At 39.4% G+C, this 23,920-nt stretch overlaps 1 protein-coding gene across 1 annotated transcript; it reads right to left on the bottom strand.

The window, feature by feature from the left end:
• Nucleotides 1-14,472: 14,472 nt before the first annotated feature.
• LOC145089121 (F-box/kelch-repeat protein At3g23880-like) lies at nt 14,473-15,648 on the bottom strand. The gene has a single exon (XM_079027607.1). It carries the CDS (start codon nt 15,646-15,648, stop codon nt 14,473-14,475), a length of 1,176 nt encoding a protein of 391 aa, XP_078883733.1.
• Nucleotides 15,649-23,920: the final 8,272 nt, after the last annotated feature.

Genomic DNA, 23,920 nt, shown 5'->3' with positions numbered 1-23,920 from the left:
ATGACATATCCGCTTTGGTATTGTTCGATGCAGGGGCTACCTGATCTGTTGTGTCGCTCATACTAAGCAAGCGGTTTGTTGGAGCTCCATGGGAGCTAAACTATCCACTAGATGTAGAGATAGCGGATGATAAGACTGTTTGGGTTTCGAGGGTTCATCGAGGATGTACACTACAATTATTCAACGAGTAGTTTTCTACAGATTTGGTCCCCATTCCCCTGCGAGTGAATAAGGATATTATGGGTATGGACTGGTTGAGCCCCAATGGGGCAGTGATTGACTGCGAGCAGCAGCTAGTGAGAGTTTGGAGTCCTAGTGGGGGAGGGTTACTGATTGAGGGCGAGAGACTGCAATATGGATCAAATTTGTGTTTGGAAATGAGAGCAAGGCGCTACCTTTAACAGGGTTGTGCAGGCTATGTCATCATTGTTATGGATACCCGGGACAAGGGTATGGCGATTGTGCATGATGTACCAGTCGTACGGGAGTGCCTAGATGTGTTTCCTGAGGATTTGCCTGGGTACCCCCAGAGAGACAGGTAGAATTCAGGGTTGACCTAGTCCCTGGTGCGGCTTCGATAGCCAAGGCACCGTATCAGTTGGCTCCTCCCGAGATGCAGGAGTTGTCTACACAGCTGCAGGAGCTGTTAGACAAGGTATATATCAAACCGAACAGTTAACAATGGGGAGCCCCGATCCTGTTTGTGAAGAAAAAGGGCGGGTCACATCGGATGTACATAGACTACCGGGAGTTAAATAAGGTAATGGTGAAGAACTATTACCCCCTCTCGATGATCAATAATTTATTTGACCAGCTACAGGGTGCATCTTGGTTCTCCAAGATTGATTTGTTATCGGGTTATCACCAGATGCGATTCAGGGATGACGACGTGCCAAAGACATCCTTTCGGACTCGCTATTGTCAGTATGAGTTCATGGTGATGCCGTTTGGGCTCACCAATGCTCCTGCCGCATTCATGTACCTCATGAACCGCATGTGCAGACCGATGCTGGACCGGTCTATGGCGGTCTTCATTGATGACATCTTGGTTTATTCCAAGACTCAAGAGCAGCATGAGGAGCACTTGAGGGAGGTGATGGAAACACTGAGGAGGGAGAGACTTTTCGCAAAGTTCTCCAAGTGTGAGTTTTGGTTGTGCAAGTTGTAATCTCGACGGCACCTTCTCAACCAGATGGGTCTTTTGGTCGATCCGACCAAGATAGAGGTCATGATGCAGTGGGAGGTTCTGAGGTCTCCATCTAAGATTCAGAGTTTGTTGGGTCTAGCGGGTTACTATCGTAGATTCATACAGGATTTCTTGAAGATCGTTATTCCTCTAACCCGACTGAGCAGGAAGTCGGTGACATTCCACTGGAGGTCTGAGCAGTAGGAAGCCTTCGAGACTCTTAGACAGTAGTTATGTAAGGAACCGATTCTGACTTTGCCAAAGGGCGTCGACGACTTCGTGGTTTACTGTGATGCCTCGAACATGGGTATGGGTGTAGTGTCGATGCAGCAGGGTAACGTGATATCATACGCTTTGAGGCAGTTAAATCCTCACGAAGCGAACTACACGACACACGATTTGGAGATAGGAATTGTAGTTTTCGCCCTCAAGATTTGGCAGCATTACCTCTATGGGGTCTATTGTACCATTTACACTGTCACAACTAGAAATTTTGTGCCTTGTAATCACAACACTCAAGTGAAAATTTTGAATAAAAAACTTAAGAGCATGTAAGATGCTTACTTCATGGCAACAAAAATTTCAAGCAAGTACACCATACAAGCATTGCCAATAGTCAACAAGTAATTGGAAACCCTAGAAGTTCTTGTTTAGGTCCATTTTGGACTAGGACTTCCTTATTGGGCCCAATGGACCAATAAGCTTCCAATTTGACTATCTTGGGCTTAGAACCTTTAAATGGGCTCTAATTGGACCCACTTTCATTTATTTCAACATTTTGGGCCATGTTGGGCCTAGAATGAAATAAATTAAATATTATGAACTATTATGGACCATAATTAACCTAATCTAGCCTAATAAAGCATAAAAATCACACTTATATTTTATAAGGCCAACAATCATTCAACCTAACTCTAGTATGGGCTTAGGAGCAATAAAGCCCAAAAATCCCCTTTTTCCTCTCCAAATCTCGGCCCAAGCCCAAACCCAAGGAGTGAAGAGTTGACTTGAGAAGTTGCCACCTCATTTATGCATCACATACCTCCATGCATGGACCAACATGCATCTAGATTAGTCATTTCAACTCTCTCTCTTCTTCTTCTTGTTTCGGCCAAGAGTTCACACACACACACACCTCACAAAAACACTCTCTAAATTATTCAAGAATCATCCACTCTCTCCATCCAAAATCTCGAAAATTGGCTTGAAGTTTAAGGATCTTCATAAAGTGATTCATCATCTAAGGTAAGTTAATGGCTAATTTATGATCTAACTCCCTTCACTTCATAAAAATCTCTTCTAAATTCATTCAATCTTGTGATCTTGCACCTTAGAAGCTCCTAAACTCGAGATCTTCCAAGGAAAGGTTGCTAGGGCCGAAAATCACCTCTTTTTCTTCCATCTCTTCTCCAAAACCGAAACCACACCCAAAGGTAAGCTTCATACCCCCTATTTTTCGGTTTTATAAGTTTTTTGGGGGGAGAGTACAAGCAATTGTGTAGATCTATGTGTATATGTATGCCTTGTGTGATTTCTATGTTTATATTTGTGTTTTTGTGTGAATATGATGTTGGATTTAGTCAAAAAGTCCTTAAAACCGAGATTTACATTAGGTTGTATGATACTAGCATAAATTATATTACTACATACAAATCATTTCTAGAAAAATAACCAAGTTGGTTAATATGAACTTCTTTGGGCTAAAAACTCATTTTTGGACTCAAAATGTTAAAAATATAAAGTTAAAGGGCCCAAAGTGACAAGATACAAATTCTAATGGTTGAAATGAGTCAAAACAGTTTCAATAATGTATTTTCTAGAAATATATTCTTTTGTGGGATTAAAATGTAAAATTTTAAGCATAATGGGCAAAAAATGAATTTTTCGGCCCAATAAAGCCCAATATGCTAGATTTTCAAATTTGAAGGGCTGAAACTGTACTTTTCTGTTAAACAGGGGACTACTAGTGCTCCAAGTCCATTTCAAGGGTTAAAAATACTTTTCATATTTAAAAAGGACCAAAGATGCAAAAAAATTCTATTTTGGGCCAAAAGTGTAAAAATTGCGAAAAATAAGGTTTCAGCCGAGAAAATTACATTTTGAGGGACTAAAACTGTTTTCAAATAAATATGAGCTGAAAATACCATTTTCAACAAGTTTTGATACTAAAATGTCAAGAAAAGTGGTTTAAGGACTAAATCGGAAATTCTTTTATTCAAAAGGGTTAAAAGTGTAAACTTATCTAAGAAAGGGGCTGCAAACAGAAAAACTCCAAAGTTTTAAACAATAAATCCGTTGAGATAAAATACTGGTACCGCGACTACCGACAAAACTTAATACACCAAAATCGTTGCCAAACGAATTGATTCGGTCTCGAATCAATAACGAATCTGAAACTACTAACACGACGATATTCAATACACACGTGGAAATTTCAGGAAGTCAACACATACGTGGGAATACACAGACGTCGATACACCATCTTTGGGCCCAAAAGTGTCAAATCTTGCTTGTTGGGCCTAGCTAGCCCAATGACCTGATCTTTAGGCCCGAAGACAACTTACTTACATGTTGTTGGGTCTTACATGACCTAACTCCGTGTAAAAGGACTTTCAATGGCTTTTGTGCTATTGGGCCCCAAGGGTCCTTTGGTACTGCTAGTAAAGTCGAGAATTCACAAAATGCGGGTCGGGCCAAGGGCCTTCGCATTCACAATAGCCTTGAACGACTAATGGAATTATTGAGGTCTTTGTGCCCTCTTTTCTCCTCGGTTGTGGGGCTACGAGAAGTCATGGTGGTTGGATTAAGTGAATATTACGGATGACGCCTAAGGGATTGTTAGTATAGTTGTAAACTAGTCGTTTTTATTAACGCGTGTTTATAACAATTCACAATACACATTTAATTCAATGTCACCTGGAATCATTGACTTCACATGCCGCAATGGTACAACAACTATACGGAAAGCGTAATTCAAAGTATTAGGAAAACATCGGGTTTTCCTAGGGTTTTTCAATACATACAACTACGAGATGCATACCAAGTATAACAAATTCTTTTTACATTTATAGAAACAAACAAGCATACTTACGGATCTTCACACTTTTTTTTTTGTACGATACTCTTTTCAGAAAATATCGGATTTTCTGGTGGTTTTCAAAACAATACCAAACATTATTTTTCAAACACTGGTTATGAACTCACCAACATTTCTTATGTTGACGTTTTTCAAAATACTTGTATTCTCAGGTAACAGGTAAACCGAGGGGAAAAATGTACTCAGTGATGTCTTGATGTTTGTTTAACTATTATCAAACAGTTTACTTTTGGGAATGTAATGTTTAAAACAATGTACTAAATGTAAACACTACCAGTTGTACTATCTCAATGCATGGTGATGAATGCTGTTATGTTTCATGTATATTCAATGTAATGGTATTCAATTGAGTCACAACAGCCCTCGGACGTTTCCGTCGTCTGGTTCGGGGGTGTGACATACACGGACCACAAGAGTTTGAGGTACCTCATGGATCAGCCGAATCTGAACATGAGGCAGCGTCAGTGATTGGATGTGGTGAAGGATTACGACTGTAAGATCTTTTACCACTCGGGCAAGGTCAATGTGGTGGCCGATGCACTTAGCCACAAGATAGTGGTGGCTCCGATTCAAGACATATGTCTGAGGATGACAGTGATTACTCTATTTCTTGAGCAGATCCGAGAGGCGCAGGTCTAGGATATGAAGGAGGAGCGTCGGAAGTGTGGGGATCATAGGCCAGGTGGCCTCATTTGATTATGATAGTCATGGGTTGTTGACCCTTCATGGGAGGGTTTGGGTTCTGCATTAGGGCAGAGTATGACAGGTTCTGATGGATGAGGCCCATAAGTTGAGGTTCTCCATCCATCCCGGGGCGACAAAGATGTACCGGGATATTCGCCTTGTATACTGGTGGCCCTGCATGAAGCGAGGCGTAGCATGGTATGTGGAGCGGTGCTTGACCTGCAAGAAGGTCAAGGATGAGCACCAGCGACCTCAGAACAAGATGCAGCTGTTGGATATTCATTTGTGGAAATGTGAAGATATCACCATGGATTTTATCACCAAGCTTCCCAGGACTGCATGTGGAATAGATTCGATATGGGTCATCGTGGATCGTTTGACCAAGAGTTCTCATTTCATCCCGATCCTACAGATCATATCGGCTGAGAAGCTAGCCGAGAACTATGTTCACGAGATGGTGGCACGGCATGGAGTGCCCATTTCGGTGGTGTTAGACCAAGATGTTTGTTTGACTTCTAAATTCTAGAACCGGTTCCACAACGAGATGCGTACTCATCTCCACCTCAGCACCGTTTTCCACCCTCAGACGGATGGGTAGAGTGAGAGGATGATTAACATTCTCGAGTACATGTTATGCGCATATGTTTTGAATTTCGGTGGCAGTTGGGAAACGTATCTTTCGTTAACGGCATTTTCGTATAACAACAGTTACCACGCCAACATAGACCGACCTCCCTTCGAGATACTCTACGGGAGGAAGTGTAGGACCCTATACTGTTGGGGCGAGGTCGGTCAGAGATTCATGGGGAGTACTGAGGTAGAACTCAAGACCACTGAGAGGATCCAGCAGGTCTGGAGTAGGCTCCAGACTACTCAGAGTCGGCAGAAAAGCTATGTCGACAAACACCATTTTGACTTGGAGTTACAGGTGGGCGACATGGTCCTCCTAAAGGTGTCACCTTGGAAATGTGTCATCCGGTTCAGGAAGCGCGACAAGCTGGGCCCCAGATACATCGGTATGTTTAGGGTTTTGGCTCGGGTGGGCCGATTTGCCTACCGTTTGGATCTTCCATCAGATCTCCTCCAGGTCCATAACACTTTTCATGTATCCTAGCTACGGAAGTGCTTAGTGGATGACTCTACAGTTGTGTCTTTAGAGGATATTCAGGTCGACTACAGCCTGAACTATATCGAGAGACTACTAGCTATTCTTGACAAGAAGACGAAAGGGATGAGGAGCAAGAGGGTCAAGCTGGTGAAGGTGTAGTGGTAGCACCTCAAGGCCTCGGAGTGGACTTGGGAGCCCGAGGTGGAGATGAGAGAGAACTACCCGGAGTTTTTTCCTGGCGAAGTAGACTTTGAGGACGAAGTCTAGTACATGTGGGGGACAATTGAAATGCCTGGTTCCTTGTACGCATTTAAATTATATATTTTTTCATTTTTGTAGAGCAACTCGACAAGTTGGGAGCCCCAAACTCGTCAAGATGAGATCAGAAGAGACGCAGGTTTTTAAGTAACCTACTCAACGAGTTGAGAGCCTCAACTCGACGAGTAGGTTAGCAGGGGTGAAACCCCAATTTCAGGGTTTGGACCCTATTTAAGCATCCTGATCCCCACATGCTAGCCTCATTTCCAGCCTCCAAGTCGCAAACTCTAGATCTCGAAACCCTAATGCATTGTGCGAGCTTGTGAGTCATTTTTGAGAGAAATCTTGTGTGTATCAAGCTTGTGGAAGAAGCAGAAGCTTGAAGACTCAGGAAGGAGATATTAGATCAGTAACTTCAATTCATTCTCAAAATTTTATGGTAAGCAAGTGTCAAACTTGCTTAATGATTTCTTGGATCTATTCTCTATCACTTTTATTGGGTTTTTGGTCCAAATACCTTGATCCTTGGGAAATGGATGTCCCAAGTGAGTATACTTCTAGATCTGGAACTATGGAGGGATTTCATGGCATAAAGGTGCAAACTTTATGGCCATTGAAGCCCAATGCAAACTATTGGATGTCATTTTGGCCTTTTAAGCTCCAAAAGGCCATGCATGGAGAGAAAGGTGGAAGCTTTACGTATTTATGTAGTGTCTAGGGTCCAGATCTCAATTTATATGCCTTGGTTTATAGTATTGATGGCTTTAGGATCAAGATCTAGTTCCAAAAGTGTTAGGGTTTGAGCTAAACTCGTTAAGTGAGGGTATAAACGGGTAAAGTTGGAAACTATACCCTTAAAATGGTATTTTCAGTGTATATGGGAAGTATGAAGTTTAGATCTGAAGAATAAGAGCTTGATCCATTAAGATGGCTTAATAGACTGAAGAACTCGTCGATTCCAAAGAGGAACTCGACGAGTTGGATCGAAATGCCCCGACCCTATAGAAGGAAAAACTCCTCGAGTTCAGGGAGAGGGCCCTTCTTGTTCCGCAGTATGTGGCAAACGAGGAGTTGAAAAAGGCCCCATACCATGAGATGTTGAGGAGCGACATTCGGCAGTTTGTGAGCCGATCCAGCTACAAGACACTAGAGGATATGATAGTGAGGGTCGGGGGAGAGAGATTGATTTAGAGATAGAGAGGAAGAAGAAGAGGAAGCCAGATGTGGCGTCTGGTGTGGAGGATTCAGGCAAGAAGCCCAAGGTGGATTCCCGAGGGAAGGGCCAGCAGGGCCGAGGCCGCTGCGGCAAGTGTGGTAGGACGCACGAGGGGACGTGCAGGGCAGGTAGTTCGGGCTGCTTTAAGTGCGTTTGAACTGGTCACATTAGCAGGGATTGTACTACCACCACCACCACCATAGTATATAATCTGCTTTGATTCCAGTGCAATCAGAGGGGCCACAAAGAGGTCCTAGTTCTCGAGTTTAGTAGCAGCAGGACAGGTGGTGGCACCTGCTCTTGCTACATTAAGGATTACCAATGGCCATCAATGCCGGACAGAGCCCTCGGTGGCGAAGAGCAGAGCCTTCCAGCTGACCGCAGAGGAGGCACGTGCAGCTCCAGTTGTTGTGATGGGTATGTATCTTCTCCTTATCTCTTTATTTATATTGATTTGTGGCTTATGTTTATGTGCTTCATTATGGGATCATTCATAGTGAACGACATATCTGCACTCGTATTATTCGATTCGGGGGCTAACCAATCTTTTGTATCGCTCGCTCTTAGCAAGAAATTTGTTTGAGCTCTGGGGGAGTTGGACTGTCCCCCTTGATGTAGAGATTGTGGATGATAGGACCGTTCGGGACGCAATGGTTCACTAGGGATGTACACTGTAGTTGTTCGATGAGCAGTATTCCATGGACTTAGTCCTTATTCCCTTGCGAGTTGGGATACGTATCTTCCGTTATCGGAATTTTCGTATGACCATAGTACCACGCTAGCATAGATTGACCTCCCTTCAAGATGCTCTGGGAGGAAACGTAGGACCCCAATCTGTTGGGGCGAGGTCGATCAGAGACTCATGGGGAGTACTGAGGTGGTACTCAAGACCACTGAGAAGATCCAGCAGGTTCGGAGCAGGTTCCAGAATGCTCAGAGTCGGCAGAAAAGCTATGCCGACAAGTGATGGTCAGACTTGGAGTTTCATGTGGGCGACATGGTTCTCATGAAGGTGTCACCATGGAAGGGTTTCATCCGATTCAGGAAGCGAAGCAAGCTGGGTCCCAGGTACATCGTTCTGTTCAGGGTTTTGGCTTGGGTTGGCCAGGTTGCGTATCGATTGGATCATCCAGCCAAGCTTAGTCAGATCCACAGTACTTTTCATGTCTCGCAGCTACGGAAGTTCTTAGTGGATGATTCCACAGTCGTGCCTTTAGAGGATATTCAGGTGGACGAATGCCTGAACTACGTTGAACAACCGATAGCGATTCTCGATCGGAAGACAAAAACCTTGAGGAACAAGGTTGTACAGTTGGTGAAGGTGAAGTTGATGCACCACAAGGGTTTGGAATGGACATGGGAGCCCGAGGAGGAAATGAGGGAGCATTATCCTGAGTTGTTTGAGGAGACGGACTTCGAGGACAAAGTCTAATTAAAATTTGGCTTGGATCCATTAGATCCTTGCAAAGTGGGCTTAAGGGGTGTCGTAAGTTGGGCGTACCACCCTCTATAAGCACAACGTACTGATGTAAGTTGATTGTGCATGCCATGCACGAACGCGCAGCGTACGTGTGCAGTCCCCAAAACTCTAAGTTTAGGGTTTGATCCCTATATAAAGAACATTATGCCCTAAAGTCCATCCTACCTCTCACCCTTAAGCTACTCCAACAAAACCCTAATCCATATTTTATGTGGTCTTGTTCTTGTAAGGCCTCTTGAGAGCATTTTGATGTTTTGGGATCCATTCTCCAAGGAAGTAAAGGTCAAAGCAATGTAGTGGTACAAAGGAGAAGTTATAGATTTGGGATTGTTGCTTTATTTAAGATATTTTCAATGTATAAATTCTTGAACTTGAGCCATGAGTTCTTATATCTTTTATGCTGAGTTTTTAGACCTTTTTGGTTCCAAGGATGAAGCTTTATTGCTCAAAACCAATTCCTAGGCTTAGCGTTGCCACCCTTGGTTCTATTTGAGTCCCTAAGTCAGAAAGTTGGCACCTTGAAGGTCTTGAAGAGTTTATGCATGAGTTTTGGCAATTTGCATAGAAGTAGACTGTCATATACCAAGTTTGGACCCGTTTGGTGGTTTGCAAGCCACCAAGTAATCGACTTTATAGGTTAAGACGCTTTAATGGACTCAAATATGTGTTTGGAGCTTTAGGTCTTAAAGGGTTAAGCTTTTTTTGAGATTATGGCTTAACAGAGGAGTACGTTGAGCGTACAATCCCGTCGGCGCATCATACATGCCATGCAGCCTATACGCTTAGCATACAGATGAGCACGCCTTGCGTACTCAGTCAGAGTGGGCTTTTCATTGTTGGGAGTCGGTTTGGGCCACTTCCATGGAATAAGGGCTTGTGCCGAGGTGGACCACCTGGAATTTGGCCTAATGGGCTGAATAAATATTTTAGGGCAATAGGCTAAGGGCCATAAGAAAGAATTAGGCCCAATTGGAAATTGGGCCATACATTGGGCCTTGTGGGAGTAATTATCTCTTTTAAGCCATGAGTAGAGTCCATTTTGGGAAAAGAGTATGTGAGGAGTAGTATGGTCTTTTAACACAGTGAGGACTTAGGGTTAAGTTATGAGGATCCCGAACTTAATTAATTTTATCTATTGATTCATAGCTCGAGGAGTCAAAGGATCAGCAATTCGAGAATCTGTCAGCTAGCAGCCAGACTTCAACTTTGTGAGGCGAGTTTCCTCCTGGATTGAATGGGTCATAGGCACCAATGTTGGCCCGTGTATATTATGTGTGCTTGATTAGTAGCTAAGTGTGGGCAGGGCTCGTATCTTAGCATTACTTGAGTATGAATATGTAATGGATTGGTACGTTGCTTATACTTGTTGTATGTGTGATACTTGTATATGTTTCTTAGTTAGCTGAGTGTAGGCGGGGGGCATATCTCACTGTTAGCCGAGTGTGGTTGGGGCCCGTATATCCTTGTTAGCTAAGTGTAGGCGGGGCCCATATCTCTTTTAGGGTGGGCGGGGTCCGTAACTCTTAGTTGCATGTTATGTGTATGGTATGTGGTAGTTTGGAGGAAATTCACTAAGTTTCGTGCTTATAGTTTTCAGTTTTGGTTTCAGGTACTTCCGGTAGCAAAGGGAAAAGTTCGGGATGACTGCATTGCACACATCACGATGTTTTAGCCTGGGATGTTTACTTTGATGTTTTCTTATGGATATTCAGTTTGATAAATATGATTGTGATGTTTAGATATTTGACTTATGTTTTGACGAGAGGTTTTGATAACCATGGTTTTATTTAATAATTAAAAATGAAATATTTGATTTTAAATTTTGGATGTTATAGTTTGTTTTGTTTTTAGTGAATTGAAGAAGAACCCCTATTACCATCTTCTTTGTTGATGTAAACATTCAAGAACAAGATGAAGTTTTTGATTGATCCTGAAATAAAAGAGTGTTTGAGATTGAAATTGACAAAGTTGAAAAGATCTTTATGTTTTAGGTTTGAAGGTTTCAGGTTGATTGAAGAGTGTGATTTGGTGATTGTACAAGTCTAGCTTAGGGGGCATGTTGAAAATAAGCTAGACTTCAGGTGGTATTATGTAATATTGTGATAGACTGACAATTATAAAATGGAATTGTTGCCTTGATGGGGGTGCCATTAATGGGTATCTTAAATACGTGTCTTTCGAAAGGGTTCAATGGTTCATAAAGGGGTTGTATTGTTTGGTTAGTAACCATCACTAACTGGCATCATGTCTAGTATAAATATGTATGTATTGTATCTGTACCATGTTGACTTGTTGATCGTGAGATAAATAAAAAATTTACATTTTCTGCACTAGAATCTCTCTTTCTCTCTTCATGTTTTAATGCCTTTCTCTAACAATCGAGAAGGTTGCTCGACTTTGAACATTCCAAATTCCGAAAATCAAAAGACGAACCACCCGTTTTGGCCCTACAACTCATGCTATCTTGCCTTTGAGAAGAATGAGGTTATCATATTTATCATTATTTTATGATAGCTAACCTTTCACCCGTAAAAAGAGTTCTTGAATTCCATACAGAAAGTTTTTCTCAATCTTTTCCACATAAGAGAATGGTTGAAGAGGACCACAAGAAAGATGATGAAGCCAAGCATCTCATCACACTACTAGAAAAATTAAAAATAGCTACGAAATTTTCCTACGGAAATATTCTATCGGAAAATACCGACGGAATACCTACGGAATTCTGACGGAAAACGATGCCTTAAATTACTGACAATATTGTGACAGAATACCGACGGAAGATAAATCCGTCGGAAATCCGTCAGTAAATATCGACGGAATAACTAAGGAACTGACAAAAAGACCAATTTGTTTAACTTCCGTCACAAATCCGTCGCATCTCTATTATAAATTATTATCTATAGTTTTCCCAACTTATACATGATACCTAGATGTTTATAGTAGCATACTCATTTTGATCTGTTACACATTTCGCACTTTAAAATTACAATCACATTAACATATGTACATATACATACACAAACATACACATTAACATATCCATTCATATATGCCCATAGAAACATAAATTCATATATACCCATAGAAACATACATTCACACATACATTCTTAGACACACATTCACACATATGAATAGATTCATATACACATACATACATACACATATATTCATACATAAACACATTGACCAACCTCTATGAATGTATGTGTCTATGGTTATATGTGAATGTTTGTGTAATTGTGTATGTGTATGTATTTATATGTACATATGTGTGTACGTGTGAATGTATGTGAAAGGAGTAATTGTGCGAAAGAAGTAATGGATCTAAAGGTGCACGTGGTTATACACACATATATATTAGGTATAATTTGGTGGGGGATAGTTCAAATAAAAACAGGAAATAGTGTGAAAACGTAAAAACACTATTTATGATATTATTCTGCAATGAATTTTGTATCCACAACTTTATGTTATTCTTCAACAATGAATAAACGAATAGTCATAGGTTAAATTACGATTAGAATTGACTAAAAAATGCACATACATAAATTTATAATAGAATAATAACATTCTAATGAATATATGAATAATCAAACGTTACTATTCAATCGAGAAGTAGTTCAACACTACACATATACAACATTTATTATAGAATAACAACATAAACATAGTGTTTTTACGTTCTCACACTATTTACTGTCTTTATTTTAACTTACTTCTAATTTGGTGATAGTATATATAATCATGTATAATAGAGGTGTGAAAAAAAACGAAGCGAAAAAAACAACATCCGGTGCCCGAAATATCGAAAATAAAAGAAATTCGTAGGTAATCCGTAGGAAATTACCGACGGAATAGCGACGGACAGCCCCTTCCGTAGGTAATCCGTAGGAAATTTACTACGGATTACCTACGGAAGGGGCTATCCGTCGCTATTCCGTCGGTAATTTCCTACGGATTACCTACGGATTTTTTTTATTTTCGACATTTCAGGCACCGGACGTTATTTTTTTGGCTTCGTTTTTTCACACCTCTATTATAAATGATTATCTATAGTTTTCCCAACTCATACCTGATACCTAGATGTTTATAGGGGCGTACTCATTTTGATCGGTTACACATTGCACACTTTAAAATTACAATCACAGTAACATATGTATGTATACATAAATACACATACACATTGACATATACATTCATATATGCCCATAGAAACATAAATTAATATATGCCCATAGAAACATACATTCACACATACATTCTTAGACACACATTCACACATACACATAGATTCATATACACACGTATACATACATTTGAGTCGCAATTCTGTAGGAGATCCGTCGCTATTTCTTTCCGTAGGTATTCCGTAGAAAAGTTTGAGTCGTCAATAATCCGTAGGAAATCCGTCGCTATATCTTTTCGTGGTTATTCCGTCGGTAAATTACCTACGGAAAAGTGTCGTCGGTATTCCGTAGGTAATCCGTCGCTAACATTTACCCACGGGCGATTATGCTACGGCACATTTTCCGTCACAATTCCATAGGTAAAGCCGTATACCTACGGATTGTGCCGTAGGTAATTTAAGATTTTCTAGTAGTGATATCACCTACATTTTTATCTTTACAAAGCTTAACTTTGGCCTCATGCAAAAACTGAAAGCAACAAAGAATTCTAATAAGATTTAATTACCTAAATTGAGGACCATGTGCATATCACTAATAATAGAGCACATCCAATGTTTTAAAACCCGGGTCGACCCGGACGGTTGAACCGGTTGGACCGTGATCTGGTGTAGAAGGCGGGTCAATTGAGACCGGTTTTTTGTAAAAATACGAACCGGATCGAACCGGCCGGATTTCCCCTAAACCGCGGTTCGACCGCTTATGTCGAACCGGTTAAAACCGGATTGACCCGTTTTAATAGGGTTTGGATAGTTGGATACAAGTATCGAACGCCAAAACAACGAGCCGTTTGCGGTTTCTTTAATGTTTTTTAATGTTTAAACTTTGTGGACATCAAATTATTGGTTTTATATGTTTATGGATTATGCATGAAAGTAAAAATATATAAAAATAGAAAAAGATCATAAACCGGGTTGACCCGACGGTTCAACCGGTTGAACCGGTTGACCCATGAACCGGTCATCACACCGGGTCAACTAAAAACCCGGGTTTTAAAACATTGAGCACATCACTATATTATGTTTTTTCATTTAATAATGTTCCAATGATTTTACAAAATCAGCATAAAATTAAATGGGCCAAAAGCTTGATATCCGTCTAGAACCTTTGACACTGAGAATTATTATGATAAATGAAAATGTACATCCTTCAAGAATGCATGCTCTGCATTCGAAGTTCAATAGGATTTGATATTATCCGAGCGAATGCCCAATGGTATGTCAACGAGTCTTAATAAATTAGAGGTTGTTGATATCCTTAGTTATTATAAGAATAAACACTATAATTCACTTGCTCATGCAAAAGTAGGGTTTCCACGTACGAGCCAACAAAGAATAAACCATATCTTCCATAAATCCCAATTTCTTTGATGTGTTCTGACCGGGGTTCATAGACAACAAGTGCAGCAGGTTCTTCATCACGACCTTTCAGTCCCAATATAGGTTTACCACTCTTTGTAAACCCGAGTGTAATATTGGGGCGAAAATCCCATATATTTGGTGTTTTAATGGTGAATAGCTTTGTAAACAAATTAGCGACAACACGATCCATCATCCATACAACACAAACTTGTTTGTTGATGTTTCTACTATATTCAAGCACAGCTAGAGACTCCCATACCTTAGAAATGGACAAATTAACACATCGCTGGTGTGCTAAACAGTCTGGTAAGTTTACCATTCTAAATTCTTCGGTAGTCATATCATATGACATAATTAGATTATTTCGGAGACTCGGAATCCCATCAAAACAAAACCGATAAATAAACTTATCTATAACCACTTGCTCCCATGTAAGTGTAATCGTTCCATTAGGGGGTTTGCTAGATGGAATTCTCCAACATCCAGCGCTTAACGTAAAAACCTCAACTACCCAGTGCATGTGATCCTTAGTTCTTGGATCCCCATACGTAACACGTTTAAACTTCACAACTGTAGGGTCATTAGTGGCAGGAGAAACCCCAAAACCAAGAACAGTACTTTGTTCTTCACACCACTGTGAAGACTCATGCGTAGTTATATAAACTGATTTTCTAATCGAAGGATTCCAAAGAACAACCCCCTTCACTGTTTCATCGTTGGTGGATCGACCTGGATCTTTATAATAACTGTATAAACACAACAGTCCATGAGAGCTACCGACAACGGATTGTAAATTCTTAATTAGTTTAGGAACAGTCGAAGTGAACTCGTGTAGGGTGAAAGTGTCATCATCCACAAACGAAACAAATCTATCCTTAGCAGACCATGGATCATTGTACCATACAGATAGACGCTGCGGTTGAGTCTGGCTGACGTTGTATTCAGCAATAAACTCCGAGCTGTCGATCAAAGATTTCCATGGTTGTGAGACGGATCTGAATTTAAGTAATGATTTTACAGGAAGTCTTTTGATGATTTCAAATTGGATTTGGAAAGGAACGTAGTCTGACATTTCGATATTAATGGGAGGTGCTTAGCTCTTGGTGATATAATTTTTTAGGGTTGATAATAATGGGAGCATCGTGGAGTTCTGCAGGGTGGGGAATATGAATTTTTGGCCACCGATTCTACTGTGCTGATGTTTTTGTATAAAGGTGATAATACAATATTTTATTTTACCTAGTAATGTGCTTTCCATGGGACTTGGTCCCCCAATGACTAGCCAGTAAAATAGATCCTATTTTATATTATTATCTCCTTTTTAGTAGCTTTTATGTTTTGTAAACGTTATACAAATCTTTGTAGCTTTTCAATGAAGTACCACGACAATCTTGCTTCACTTTGCATAACACTTGGTATCAGATCCGATCCTGAAAGCCTGGTGTAAGAGTGAAGGGAGAGAAGAACCTATCAGTAAACACGAGTGAACGTACGAGAATATACACGAGTGAATGAGAGTATGCTAATGGAGAATCTTCTTCGGTGGAAAGAGTGTTGGAATCTTATTGATCCGGGTTATAAAGAACCAGCAGCAGGATCCAAAGAGACAGATGTTGAGAAGACGACAAGAGCAGAACTGAAGATCAAGGATCTTAAAGATAAATACTAGTTGTTTGCAACGATTGACAGAGGTATTTTGAAGACAATACTCCAAAACGAAACATTTGGGGGCCAATGAAACCAAAATACCAAGGAAATGAAAGGGTTCAAAGATCACATTTACACGCATTTCGAAAGGAATTTGAAAAACTACTACGTACCCTAATTGATGGATTCAACTACATTGTAGTACCCATTGAAGAGGAAAAACACATAGATCGCTTAAGTGTCGATGAGCTCTAGTCTCTAGAGCTCCTTTATTGTGCATCAACATAAATTCCAAAGGAAGACAGCCAGACAAGGGAGGAAGAGCACGTACTAAAGATGAAAAATGAAGAAAGAAGCGTCAGAGGGAGAGGTTGAGGTCAGTTTGGTAGCAACTATGGTCTTGTACGAGGGAGACATGTGTTCAATAAGGAAGTGATTGAGTGTTGGAATTGTTATAAGTTGGGACACTACCAATACGAGTGTCCTGACATGGAAAAGAAAGCAAACTTTGTAGAGCTTGATAAAACTGATGAAGTTTTGTTGATGGTGTATGTAGAAGACAATTAAGCAATGTGAAGTGAATAATAGATTCTTGATTCAGGGTGTAGTGACCACATAAGTGGTAATAAAGAATGGATCTCAGATCTGGACTCGCTGTGTGAAGTTATGAAACGACAATCGTATTGTTGTTGTAGGAACTGGCTGATGGTGAGTGGGATGACTTATCTTATTTCAAGCGTATATTATATACCTACAATAAAAAGTAATGTGGTTGAGCGTTGGATAACTGCAAGAAACGAGCTTGGGTGTGTTGTTTCAGAATGGAACTTGCAAGGCTAACTGAACAATGATCGTTATTATGTACTCACAAATGATTGGAAACATGATGTTTCCTCCCATTGCTAAAATAGAGTCAAAACAACTTGCATGCTTACATGTTTAGACAGTGGATGAGGTGAATCTATGCCATTACCAGGATGGGTACTTAAGCTACACAGGCTTACATGATAACCTTATCAAGTAAGGGGATGGTAGAAGGAATGCTAACAATTCAAACTCCAGAGAAGTTATGTATAAGCTTCTTGGTAAGCAAGCAACATGGCAAAAGCTTTCCAAAGAAGAGTTTATGGAACTCAACACACTAGCTGTAATCTGATTAATACAATGTAAAATAGGAATAAAAGGTATATTTCAACCTTTATTGACAATTTTACATGAAAGACGTGGGTATATATACCTTCTAAACCGAATACCAGAAGCCTTTTATGCCTTTAAGATCTTCAAAGCAGTTGTCGAAAAAGAAGTGGGTGCAAGTATACTTTGTCTAACAACTGAACGGTGAGGTGAAATCAACTAAAATGAATTCGCTAGTTTCTATAATGAAGGGATCGATGGACTACTCATCACAACGACGTATTCACCTTAGCAGAACGGTATTATCGAGCGTAAGAATCGTACAATTATGTGTTGGATCTTTACAAAATAAAAAACAAGTGCATGTTAACTCTTGTGACATTATTGATGAACAATAAGGAATAGGCGGCAGCTATGAATAGTAGAGCTTACAATTGAAAAGTAAATGCTGGAAATATGGAAAGGCTTAACAAAATGCAAAGTAAATGCTGGAAATATGGAAAGACTAAAGAAAATGCAGGAAAATTGGAAGACTTGTAGCAGTTATGAATACTAGTTATTATTTTCTGAGTAAACATTGAATTAATCTTCAATGCTCTGCTTTGATTCAAAGGCTTAAACACCAATCTTTGCACAAAGATATTCAAAACAGGCTGCTAGAAGAACTTTCATAAACCTACTAGTTGTTCTTCAGTTCTACAAAACATCAGCTTGATGCTTTCATCTGCCACTAGTTTTCTTATGAAATGATGCTTAATTTTTGTGTGTTTGGTTTGTCCGTGCATGACTGAATTCTTTGTCATTGCAATCACAGATTGATTGTCATAGTAAATCACAAGTAGATCACAGTTCAATTTGCTCTTGCATGAGGTCACTCATAAGTTTTCTTAACCAAATTGTTTGACATGTTGTGATTAAGGTTGCCACATATTCCGCCTTTGTTGTGGATAATGACATGGTTTCATGCTTCTTTGATAACCATGAGATAATTCTAATTCCAACATTGAAGTAGTTTCCATTAGTGATCTTTTTATCTTCTTATGACCCTCCCTAGTCAATGTCAATAAATCCTTCCAACAGTAGTTTCTTTGACTTCATATACCATATTCCGTAATGATTGGTGTATACAACATAATGAATGATCCTTTTTACTTACCCAAAATGTTGTTTTGTAGGTGAATTCATGAATCTTGGGACCATACCAATAGCATCGGTTATGTCTGGTCTTGTGTGTGTAAAATATATTCGTCTCCTAACTATGCTCTAGTACATATGGGTTCAGCGATTCCTATACCATTGGAACTTACAACTTTCTCATTCCTATTCATGTGTTGTGATGGGTTCTTCGTTCATTACATTGAGATCTTTCATCAAGTCTATGACATATCACTCTTGTGCAATAAAGATACCCTTGTTGGTTTGTTTCACCTCGATAACAAGAAAATAATGTAACCATCCAAGATCAGTCATCTCAAAGGTTCTTCTCATTTCCTCCTTGAACTTTTGTATGAGTTTCATTGAGGATCCTATGTATATAATTTCATCTACATAGAGACTAACCAACATGATATATTCTACTCCTTGCATCTTGTAGTGCATAGTGGACTCTTTGGGACTTTTCTTGAAGCCATTTTCCATGAAGAAACTATATATCAATCTTGCTATACCACGAGCATGGGCCAGATTGAGCCCATACAAATCCTTTTTTAACTTGTATACCTTCTCCTCTTGTCTAGTTAATATGAACCCTTTAATATCTCCATTCAAGAAAGCTAAATTAACATCAAATTGTTAGACTTCCCACTCTCTTTGTGATGTTAATGTGAGGATCAATTGTATGGTTCCTATCCTTTCCACCAACGATAACGTCTCGTCATAATACATACCTTTCTCTTGCTTAAAGCCTCAAGCGACAAGTATGATTTTGTGTTTTTGTAGGCTCCCATTTACATTGAACTTAGTTTTGAATACCTATTTTAGTGATATAGGATACTTACAAGATGGTAGCTTCTAGAGTTCCCAAGTATTGTTCTTCATAATAGCAACAATCTTTTCCTTCATTTCTCATCTCCAATCATCATCTGGAAATGAAACATTTGTTGATACTGGATCACTAGTGAATTGTGGCATTGTTCTTGCATAGATATCTGCTAATGTTCTAGCTTTGAGTGGTGTTGTTTTCAGTGATGTATTGATAGCAGACGTTGTGTTAATTCTTGGAGAAGTAACTGTTGATGACACTCCATGCGAGCAACTTGAACTCGGGGATGAGGTGTTTAATGGATTGGTTTTAGTAATGGGTGCATGATCTTGAACATTTTCCTCCTCAAGTAACTCAGGTTGAACTAGTGTATTGACTTGCTCTTGTGTAGTGCTATAACTTGCATATTCTTCCAAGACTACATCCCTACGAATAACAATTTTCTTGTTTATGGGATCAAAGATTCTGTAGGCATTTTCTTGTGTACAGTACCCAACAAAAACATATTTCTTGGACTTGCCTTCTAGCTTGTGTGTGTAACTTATGACTAATGCATAGCATACACAGCCAAATACAAGTAAATGAATGACTGAAGTTTGAATTTATGCCATGCTTCAAATGGTGTTCTATTCCATACGGATTTTTAGGAGATGCGTTGATCAAGTATGATGTGGTAGAAACGGATTCAACCTAATACACAACACGTCGCTTGCTTGTGTTCAACATTTATCGAGCCATCCCCTCAATGGTTTGATTCTTTCTCTGTGGAATCCCATTGTGCTCTGAGGTACATGGAGTTTTCATCTCTCTTCTTATCCCCTCTTTTTTCGCATTGGGTGATGAATTCTCATGTCTTTAACTTTCACCCTCTATCAGTCCTTAGAGTCTTGATTGTAATATTTCATTGTTTTTCAACAAGGGCTTTGAATTTCTTGAAGTGTTATAAGGCTTAAAAATTTGTTCTAATGAAATATACCCAACACGTAAGAGTAAAGTCATCAATGAATAGTAGTAAACACCTATTACCATAGTGAGATTCATTCTTCATTAGACCATAAATGTCAGTGCACAGTAATTCCTACTTCCAATTTGTTCGTCTTGCCTTGCCCTTTGGAAAAGATCTTCGTGATTGCTTGCCTAGAATACATCCTTTGCATACATGTTTTGAATCATGTATAGAAGCTAATCTATTTACCATTTTTCTTACTTGAAAATAACTTTAATCCTTTTTTATGTAGGTGCATGTATCTGCAATGCAAAAGTTTCGATTCATCATTATGTATCCATCTTTGTGATGAAATTCTATAGGAAACATTATATTTCCTGCTAGCCTTAAATAGAGTACCATATCACCATCTTCTTCTTCACCACACATGTGTTATCGTCAAACTCAATCTTAATACCCTTTTCAATCAATTGTCCTACGTTTACCAGGTTATTAGTAAGTCCTGGAGCATAGCGTACATCATTGATGAATTTACATTTCCCTTATATGCTTATATATAATGACGTTTCCTTTTCATTCTATTGTTACAACTTTATCATCACCTAGTTTCACATGTGATTTTTCTGATTCATCTAAATTCTTAAATTATTCATACGCACATGTTATATAGATTGAACATGTATTGTCTAAACAGGAATTAATCTTGTTCAACATATTTAATTTTCTTCTGTATATTTTGCTTGACCATCCTTTTCCTAACAGTCTTCTTTTTTATGACCATGCTTTCCATAATTGTCATATTGAACCAATGCTCCATGTGATCTGCCTCGTCCACGACCTTGATATGATGATGGTATCACCCTTCCTCTACTTCCATTGAACCTGATTTGCTCCCCTTGGGTCTGAAAAGCTTGTTTTTCTTACATTTATTTTATGTTGATTCTTGCCTTATGCACTTGTAGTGAACCTATTAACTTATTAAAGGTGAAAGTATTTAGTCCTTTAATTCTTTGATTTTTTCCACCATGTGATCAAACTTGACTGGCCACCATAATTTCGTCTAAAATCTTGTCTCCATAGCTACGCATTGTGTCACTATGGATGTTGCTTTTGCTAGGTATTCTAGTATTGCTTCATTTGGCCTCATGTTTAAAGTCTCGAACTGTGTTCTCAAGGATTGGAACATAACTGTAATAACTTAGGCTGTCCTTAGTATTCAATCTTGAGGATATCCCAAGCTTCCTTTGCTGTGATTGATGCAACAATTCTAGGGAACATGGTCTCGTTAGTTGCATGTTGAATAAATAACAAAGCTTTAACATCTTTCTATTGGATTTCTCTTTGAAGGGATTCATATGCACTTTTGTATGCATAACCTACTTCAATAAACTCCCATAAGTCTTGTGACTTGAAAACGTTCTTCACTTTGGTGCTCCAAAATTCATAGGACTCCCCTTTGAAGAAAAGAATTTGTGGTTGTGCATGCAAATAGTGTCGCTACTAGTTTACGCCATTTGAGTGTCATCGATTGTGTGTCTTGAAAAAGTGACCATACTGTAATACCAAAATGTTGGAACTTTACAGAATAAAAAAGAAATGCAGGTGAATTCTCGTGATATTATTGATGAACAATATGGAAGATAAGGCATGTAACGACCCAAAAATCCTTCCATTAACAACATTAGATTTCTGCAACTCGAATAATTATTGATGTGAATGATTTTAGCTTTATGATGTTAAAAGGGAATAAATTAAATAAAGCTAGTATTAATTAATATGTAAAAGAATCAATCAATAACTAAAAGGAATATAATCCAATTAAATTGATTTATGGAATTATTAGGGTAAATATAATTCATTTAATTGGTGGAAATGGTGTTCAGGAGCTAAAATGTCATAAAAAGAAACTTAAAAGTGCAACTTTATTGGATTTTGAGCACTATAACACTTCCTAATTGCACATGCATCCCTAAATGCTTTGGATCTATGTTTTCTCTAATTATACATGCATTTCTTTTTCCAAAGTATTCACCCTAGCTAGCATACAATTGTAGCTATGTATATAATCAAAACATAGTTAGGATACATACCTTTTGATTAGGGTAGAGTTCTTGACCTTTGTAAGCTTTAGCACCTCAAATGTGATGCATCTAATGGTTCACAAACACCAATATGCAAAAGGTGTTCTTGAGAGAATAAGTCACTTGTTTCTATGAAAGGTGCAACCGATTTTGTCACACCCCCGAATGTTTCCGCCATTCTGGTTTGGGGGTGTGACAGATTGGTATCAGAGCATTGTTTATAGTGAACTAAGTATATCGAACCACATACGATATACAAACTATAAATGCAAAGGGGACCAAAAACCCTCTGATGAAACATTTTCATGAACAAAATACATTCTTTTAAAGATATACATTTTTACAAGCATGCATTAATCTCGTATCATAACAAGTTTTACTAAAAAGTATTAAGGCAAGTTACGACACTACGATTGAGCCCCGGGGTATGTAATCATGTCGAGAATAAATATAGCCTGATCAACTATATTTATCCTGGATTTGACCAACGTACGTCGAGGAATGGTCGTAGTGGAAAACAAGCCGAAAACTTACCAAATACAAAATTATTTTAGTTTCGCCAAGTTAAAATAATATAGAAGTATTATTAAGAATAGTTGTACAATAAAAATTATAGTTACAAATAATAAGTCACTAAATAGAAATTACTTTTCTTATAACGTTCTCATACATCTACCCTAGTACAGACAAATGGCCGGATTCCATTTACCAGGAGATCCCTACTACCCAAACCAAGGCAACGGCGGTTGGATAGAAGAAGACCCGGAGGAAGATCCGGAGGAGATCGAAGAAGAGGTCGAGGAAGAATTCGAATTCGAAGTCGGAGAAGAGTTCGAAGTCGACGAAGAGATCGTAGAGATTTCTAGCAGGACAGACTCCGAGCCAGAAGTGTACGACCCTCCCATCCCTCATCCTCCCGTAATCAGACCAGATCAACCGGGACCCATCCCCATCTGGGGAAGCCACCTCTATTACTGGAGCCGCCAGCAAGGTTTACGCCCTCCATTCGGCATGTGTCGGGATTTTTACAACGTCAGTGGGGGAGGCTCAGCTGATCGAGCACTTCTTGTCGTCGTGAATGCTATAGCTAACCAGAACTACCAGGCGGACCAACAAGCAGCCAGAGTTCGCGAGATCAATGCTGCTACCCAAGGTAACGCCGCTAACATCCGCCGTTTGGAAGGACTACATGAGAATACCCAAATCTACACGGGAACACTTCAGAACCAAATGATAGTGGCTCTGGCAGAAATAAGAGGGATGAAGGAACAACAAGCAGATCTTGAGAGGCGACTAATGGGAGTCAAACGGTCAGATGCCGAGTCTAGCTCCAAACGCCGCAAGTAGAGCTTGTTCGATGCCCAACAATTTTGTTATAGATTAGGATTTCGGATAAAAGTTTTTTTTTCCTTATTTCCCTTTTGTATCTGCAATCGGAGACCTCTAGGAGGGTCAAATTTTCCCGAACAAGATATGTAATGTAACACACCTCAGGTGTGACCTATATGTATAAATAGGAAGTATTTCTTCTTATATACCTCTCAAAAAATTTCGA

This window comes from Lactuca serriola, chromosome 2, assembly GCF_051521515.1.
Source record: "Lactuca serriola cultivar US96UC23 chromosome 2, Lser_US96UC23_V15, whole genome shotgun sequence".
Classification (NCBI taxonomy): Eukaryota; Viridiplantae; Streptophyta; class Magnoliopsida; order Asterales; family Asteraceae; genus Lactuca; species Lactuca serriola.
The sequence above is the reverse complement of the archived record's forward strand: the minus strand, read 5'-3'. Positions and strand labels throughout refer to the sequence as shown.